The sequence below is a fragment of the Streptopelia decaocto genome (genome assembly GCF_964273445.1).
Source record: "Streptopelia decaocto genome assembly, chromosome: 6".
NCBI classification, from domain to species: domain Eukaryota; kingdom Metazoa; phylum Chordata; class Aves; order Columbiformes; family Columbidae; genus Streptopelia; species Streptopelia decaocto.
The window spans coordinates 35,703,828-35,711,665 of NC_138660.1; the positions used below are offsets into that span (position 1 = coordinate 35,703,828).

Below are 7,838 nucleotides of genomic sequence, written 5' to 3' on the forward strand. Positions count from 1 at the left end.
TCACAACCTTTTTCCCAGAGATGTGTTCCCTCAAGTAATCTGCTCACTGCTGAAAATGTGAAATGTATGTTAGGGTTGAGCTTCGATTTTATTAGTTATCACAATAGCTCAGCTTCTTATTAAGATTCACTCCGGGTTAACAACCCTGACCCCATTCAAGCTGCACTCTGCCTGGATTAGATTTCCCCAAAGAGCCTGTGCATTACTCTCAAAGGATTTTCTTCATCTGTTTCTCTTTCCTACTGTGTTAATTGTGATTTTCTTTTTTGTGTAGGTTTGGAAGAGGATTCACTGTGAAGATGCACTTAAATAGCAACACAGTTTGCACTGAGACATTGACAGAGTTCATGAAGTCACAGTTTCCAAACACATGCCTGAAGGTGAGCAGGACAAATGCTTTCAGGAGAGGCCCTCTCAAGCCCTTCAAATAACCAAGAGGATCTAGCAAGATAGACGACTTGCAACATGCTGTGCCTGTAGATCTGTGCTCTTGGAGTGTAGGGGATTCATATGCACACACTTCTCAGTGCTATCAGCAATGTGATCCAAGGGCTTGAGCACCCCTGTTCCTTGGTAGCTTAAATAACTTCAGCCAAGCAGCTGCAGAGATCCTGTAAGGCAGCTTTGCGGTGACCCTCTGCCTCTGTTAATGGTCCCACTGAAGCCTGGGCTGTGTGGAGACCCACTTCATATGCAGTGGGTAGTGAGACAGCTGAGTGCTTCCAGTAACTGAATAACTAACTGTAAAACCAGAGTAACTGAGTCACAAATCCCATCTGTTGCCCATAACCCCATCTCTGTGTTAATCAAAACAGCAGACCTGGAGCTGGAGAGTGCTATGGCTACTCTCAAGCTTCCAGCTCTGGGGCTTAATTATCATCTCCCAGTCACAAAACTCACAAAAGTTCCCAATGGAGAAACACTGATCAATACCAAACAATAATATTCCTCACCTTTGGGGGCCAGAAGAACACACTCTCTGCCCCTTCAGTCTCCTGTGATTCCAAAGCTCCTCTTTGCTTTTGTTCTTGGCCAGACAGCCACCAGATCTATTGGTGTTTTATAGGCAACACCCTCCTAACTCAACCCCATCCCTCCTGTTCCCATAGGATCGGCATTTCAACATGGTGGAGTATCACGTTCCGGTCTCTGCAGGAGGGGTAGCAAATATATTTGATCTCCTGGAAGCCAGCAAAGCAGCCTTCAATATCAGGCACTTCTCAGTGAGTCAGACAACCTTAGAGGAGGTAAGGAATTAAAGATGTGTGGCCATCCATTTAAAACTGTTAACAGGGGAGCAGACTGATGGTTACACATAATGGACTGCTGCACACAATAGACTACGTTTTGAAAGGGATTTCCATCTATATTCCTCCTGGGGATACTTTATCAGGACTACTGCCTCCAGATACCTGTGCTGGTGCTAGGAAAAATGCACATAGAAAGCTGCGCTTAGCATAAAGAACCTGTTTTTCCCTTTGTGACTGCAGATTTCAGCAGCCCCATAGGTGTGGATGAAGGGCAGGATTATGAATCACCCCTGAGTTCAGTGCTAGGCTTCCTGGCAGTGGGCTTTTCCCACCAGTCCTGGAAATTTGCTTGATTCCACTCTTTCTCTTACTGTATTTTGCTTGTAAGTTCATTTAGCGTTACTCCAAACCTAGCTTCATGGTTGAGTTCCTTCCATTTTCCCTTGGAAGAACATTCTCACTGGCATTAAAGTCTTGTAGGAACCACATCAGCTGAAGGGATGCCGCAAGGAATATGCAGAAGAAATTGTCCTCTTGAGCATCAGCCTCTGATATATTTGGTCTGTCCCAGAGATGAGAGCAAAAACTGCAGCCCTGTGGTCCTACAGATTGTTAAACAGAGATCTGGGGAGGAGGAGGTCCTCAATATTGTTTTAATAAGAGGCAGTGGTGGTGAGAGAAATGGGCAGACAAACAGCAGGAAGCCCCAAGTCGTGGTTTGTGGGAGGACAGCTTGGATTTGTCTATATGCAAATGTGATTGCAGGCAGTGTTCTAATAAGAATATTTTATGTATTCATTAGATACTGTTCAAACAAAGACTTTTACGTGTGATTATATATACCTATCTATATAATATGCAGTTCTGCATGCATGGATGTCAATTATATATAGAGAGATGGGTTTATAAAGTAATAATATAGCTCTATTAGACTGTGATCAAAACGAGGCACCACATGGGTATTACCTCGCCAGTACTTCAGAAACATGAGCTGCAGGACAATTAGGTTTTGTACAGGAATGTACCTTTGCATCCTGGGTACCAGTTCAGTGGTACAAGAGCGTGCATCCATTTATTTACATTAGCCCACAGAAGCCCAACATTTGCAATTCTCAAATCCAGTGTGAATCCATTCCTGAGCACTCTCTCCAGGCTCACAGCCATTCCTTCTTTATATTAATTCATATTATAAATTCTTTATGCTGTCACATACTGAATGTTTTCCTTTAAACTTCTAGGTTTTCATCAACTTCGCTAAAAATCAAGCTGATCCTGATGGCGTGGACACAGGTCCTGATGTGACACTGGACAGCTCTGACACAAGTAGCCAAGATAGCACCATAAGCTCCATCTATTGAAGGGACCCAACCACAAGGGATTGTAGAAGCTGGGGAAAAGACCTGATGACCCCTTGGGGCCCTTCCAGCCCTGTTTTCTATGATTCTGGGATGGTGGAGAGAAATGTCACGTTTTCTTAAAATACCTTTTTTTTTTTTTTTTTTTGACTATGCACTTATTTTGTTACTAGGAACATGGTATGCATTTAAGACTAGCATTTGGTTACAAATCAGATTGGTCTTTCCACAGGTTCTCTTTCCCCCCACTCCCAGCTCTTCTTTTATGATCTCTTTTATGCCCAAGAGGACTTAGTTGGCATCACCTGCTGCTCGTGGCCACTTGGTTACAGCAGAAATGGCCATGATGGAGCAGAGGAGCTGTTGGCAGCTCAGGCTGTTTGACAAAAAAGCAGTCCCTTGGCTGCCCTCTCTGAAAGCCCACGCTCCACTCTGTGCTCTGCAACAGACTGTCTGGGTCACCATGAGAAAGTTGCTCAGTTTTGACAGGTTCCCCACCGGTGAAATGGGCTTCATGGCCTTGTCCTACCTCACAGGGGTGCAGTGAGGATGTAGGTGTTATGTGCTGAGAGTCATGGGTGCTGTTGGTGGGGGCCGTCTTTGGTAATGACATAAAGCTTATCTGTATGTGTGGGTTATGTCAGCACAAATATAATTATTTTAAACATCATCACTTCCAGTGGTTTTGGTTTGTTCTGTAGTTTTAGTCCCAGGCAGTTCCTGGCTCTTGGTACCCAACGGAAGATCGTTCCACCAATCAGACCCTTTCTTCTTCAGAGCTCCTCCGTTACAGAAGAATGGTATAAGGCAGGTATATTGGTTGAATCCTCCAAAACAAAGTTAGCTTCATAATATCGTTTTTCTCTGAGCAGAGTAAAAGCAACAAGCATCTCTTTTGCTCAGAAATCCTTACATCTGCCTCCGCCAGCCTCCCTCTCCCAGGCGGCTCTGCCTCTCTGCTTCTTCTGCAGTGACCTTCCTCCTCAACACCGGGGTGGTGCCTGCCCCTGTAACTCTAGAGCTGTATTATCCCACGTAATGAGGCATAATTAGCTTCCCCTTCAAAGACTCTGCCCACTGGCTTTAAATGAGACCTCTGCCTACCCTTGAGCAGCAGCCCCCTGTAGCTGAGCTCAGCACACCAGCACATACATCCTGCTTTTTCCCCCAGAATCATTAAGAGGGAGAAGAATTTAATACTACTCTTTATTATAAGTACCAGCATAAGGCCTCAAAGACTCAGTTTTGGGTCAGCCTCAAAGACTCAGTTTTGGGTCAGGGCATTGATATATGTGGGACTATTCAAGCACATAATGAACTTAAAGTCTTTGAGCTCAATAAACTAACTGTTGGTGGTAAAAGATTGCCGATAAAGCTGGGTCATACATAACTGGGAAGACCCATAAAGCTCTTGGTTTGGGGTTCACACAATTCGAGCCAAAAGTTCTTGTTTGGTGTTGTTGGTTGGTTGGGGTTTTTTTGTTTGGTTTTGTTTTGTTTTGTTTGGTTGGGTTTTGTTTGTTTTGTTTTGGTTTTCTTTCACCCCCCCTAGCTAATTAGAGCCAAAGGAAACTTTAGATGAAAGCTGCAATTACACATCTTTCTCACTCTGATCATCAGAGGAATTTTACTAGTTCAGTTCCCATTTGATGCTAAGACTTGCTGAGATAATCATGCAAGGGATAGGTACTTTCAATATCAAGGGTGTTTGGGATTTTACAGTGGGATACTGAAGTTCAGAGTTTAGCTACTGCAGGGAGGTCACATTTTCTCCTTGATCACAGTGTCAATGTCTTACTGATAGCAGGAGGGTTTTAGCTACGGATTGAAGGTATTATCAAGCCTTGAATTATGCCTCAACGTGCTGACTGTAATTAAAACTGAATTCAGCTTCTTTCCAGAATGTGTTTGACACCTGCAGTTTATAAGTAACTGAAAAAGCTGCCCAGACATTCATTGTAGCTTCTATTATTATGTCTCCAGCTCTGCAAAAGCTCTTTTTTTCTCATTTTCATTGCCTATCTTATACAGATCACAGTATAAAATTAAGCTTTTCTCTAATGGAGGGCTTGTGCTCCCTGCAAAGGACTCAGAGCATGAATGCCAATGATTTAAATGCAGCCTTGTAATACCAATCAGAGTATTATTTTATTATGTCGATGGCTTTGCAACTGCCAGTGAAAGATGGATCTTCAGACTCTGTCCAGATGTACTTTACATTTAATTGAGTGAGACTGATACAAAACTATTCTTTTGTCCCTTTAGAGCCTACTAATCAAAAAAAAAAAGGAAATGATTCATTTGAATACTTCAGCAAGTTGCAGTTTAATTGGGTAAAATAGAGTTTTCAAAAAAAAGCATCCTTTGGATTTCTACCCAATTCTGGCATTAATAGAAACATCTGCTTCATGCTAAATGTGTCACTGCCAGGATATATACTCCCTGTTTTCACTCACAGGTAAAAATAAAACATCTGCTATGGCAATCAAGTCTGTAGGTATTGGTCCAAACAGGCCAAAGTTTACATACTTTAGGGAATTTAATTGCAACCTGTGGATAAGCAGTTACAACTGTTTAGGGGGTTGAAGCATCTGGCAAGGATGTTGTATATCACATCACCAGGGGCTGAAGTACCTTTTGTGCCACATCACAAATATCCCAGCAGAGCCTCACAGATTCAACCCATCCTTTTTGGAGGTGGGACACACTCCAGGCTCAGTTCCAGGATGGTAAATGTGGAAGGTAATACTGTCCTGCATCACAACACCAGCTCCAGGTTTCTCATCGCCCCTTTGCCTCCCCGAGAGAGGTTGATTCTGGTTCCACGGGTGGCCAGAAATGCAGAGCCCCGCCTAAGAAAATAACTGATAAAACCTGTCTTAAAGGTGATGAGCGGGCTGCAGACATCAGAGGAAGGACGGGGACACTCCCTGCCCTCAGTGCTTGTGGTAATCTTCACCCTGCTGATGTGCACGTGTCAGAGCAGGTGCCCCCCACTGTCAGCCCTCTCCGAATCCCCTCAGAAATATATGTTTTACATGACTCTGCTTTCAAACCCAGGCAGGCAGCCAGCAAGCGCAGTCCTTTTTTTGGTTTGAGCAGGGAGGTAAGATCTCCAAAAACACTGACCCTGGTGTCCCTGGAAGGGACAGAGGAGCCCTCAGCATGCCACTGTGCATCACCTCTCCCGGAAAGAGAGATGAATGCTGCTGTCCGGGGGGAAAACAAGCTTTTCATCTCACTGCTTTAATGCAATCTCACTTCAGCCACCCTAATAACCCTTCTTCGAGGCAACCGGGAGCAGCAGTGCTGGGCAAGCCCTGCCGGAGCGATCACACAGCCCATATGTGCTAATTGGAACTGCATGGGCCTCGACTGAGCTTAATTTAAAAATGCTCTAAAATATTACAGACACAAGGTATACACGGTGCAATCACTATACAAGTCCAGGGCCAGGGAGTCAAGGAGGAATTTCATAATTGGTTCTGTGGCTGCTGAGACTGATTCAAATCAGTTTTGTAATTGGAGCTGTGGGCTTGGAGACAATGATTCAAATCTCCATCCTGGCTTCTTTCATTTATCACTTTGCGCAGCTGATGAGAGCACGGTGCTTCTCCAGCCTGGTCCTTGCTTAGCTTCAGTCTCGATGCAAACAGCCACCCAGGGCTGAACTTGCAGGGTCAGAAAAGGTCTGGTGGCAGCCAAGGAGAGCTGTCCAGAAGGACCATGGTTCTCTCAGCCCTGACCATGACTATAAATATAAATTCAGGGTCTAACAGGATTATTTTTGTCCTTTCAGGTGAACCTCAGGAGTGGTTTTGCTACTGGATTGGATCAGAAAACATGTTTATAAGTCAAATGAACATGTCCAAGGTAAACGTAACCCAGTGACTAGTGAAGCACAGGAGCGGGTGGTGCCCACAGACCTGCTGCCTGTGTGGGGTCACTCCTGGGATCCAGGATTTGCAGGTTCCCACCTCATAACAGGCTCAGGATGGCACCTCAGCTTCCCCACATGGCTGCAGCTGAAGCTACTGTGAGGTTTTCTGCTTTTTTACAAGCCAAGAAAAATGGATGCTCCTGCACTTAATAGGGGAAGGCTCTTTTGTGAGAGGGTGGAGGAAGAAAAAATACTTGTTGGATGGCAACAAGCACATAGCTTGATTTTACTCTCTTCCTATTTATTTTTTTTTATTTTTTTTTTTCACACAACAGCTGTGATCTTGCATAGCTATAACAAAATATCAACAGTGCATTAAAAGAGAGCACAACAGAGGAAAGAAGCAGTGGGGAATGACAAACAGAAAAAAAAAAGACTGGAATTATTATTCCACAACAGTATTTAAATAAAAAAAAAATCACTCTAATTAATTTAGTTGTTCAGGGAGAGGGTGGAAATAAGGAAGATGGCACTGAAATAGTAAGAACAACATTAGTATGGGCCACAGCCAGCGCTAAGTTGCTGTTGGCTCTGCTCCCCACACTACGCGCATACACAGTGCTGGTAATGAGGGAGGAGGATCAGGCCCTGCTCAGGGCAGCACAGGGAGCACAGCCCATTTGGGGCCAGACCGGGCCCCCCCCCAAGTAACTCTCACACAAGGGGAGATGCACAAGATCACCCCAAGGCATATCAATATTTTGGGCTTGGGGCCCATGTCATGGTACAATCCTGCCGCACCTGAAAATCAGCACGTGCTAAAACGGGAGAGACACAGTGGCCACATTCAGCCTAGGGTGAATATATAGCTTGTGCAATATATTAGATACAGAGCAAAGCTTGAAACCAGGTGCCTCTCCACAGTGCTCGATTCCTGGGGGGTGCAGCCCCCCACTTCATTGCTAACTGCTGCTGGAGGAGACTTCTGGAAATAGGCCATCGCCAGGGAGAGCAGTTCTGAGGGCCCCGTGCTGGGAGATAAATAAATGGCAGTGCTCCCACAAGCTTTGAGGCTCAAAGCAACAATCTGATCACCTACCTCAGCCTCCAGTTTAATGGAGGCTCTTGAATTTTAAGCAGTGGCTCTTTCAGTACAAACAGGCAGGCTGGGTAGAAATAAAGCATCTCTTAGAAGGAGCTCAGGTCTTCACTGACTCCAAAGAAAGAAGCAGCACATCTGCAGGGCATGACAGAATTTATGGTAACACATACAAGATAAAATCCAAGTGAATATAGGGTAATCACTGAGGTTTTTACCCCCGTTTAGCAGGTCAAGGTGAACTCTCAGCCCTC

The 7,838-nt window shown here is 44.7% G+C and overlaps 1 protein-coding gene across 1 annotated transcript in view; it reads left to right on the forward strand.

The window, feature by feature from the left end:
* ABCA12 (ATP binding cassette subfamily A member 12) overlaps positions 1 to 3,095 on the forward strand; it is a gene marked incomplete at its 5' end in the record, with an annotated part of 82,030 nt that extends 78,935 nt beyond the window's left edge. Inside the window, 3 exons of the mRNA XM_082055431.1 lie at positions 275 to 380; positions 1,110 to 1,247; positions 2,489 to 3,095. Of these exons, the coding sequence (XP_081911557.1) occupies positions 275 to 380; positions 1,110 to 1,247; positions 2,489 to 2,608 (364 nt within the window). The 3' untranslated portion in view covers positions 2,609 to 3,095. The remainder of the gene's footprint in view (positions 1 to 274; positions 381 to 1,109; positions 1,248 to 2,488) is intronic.
* Positions 3,096 to 7,838: the final 4,743 nt, after the last annotated feature.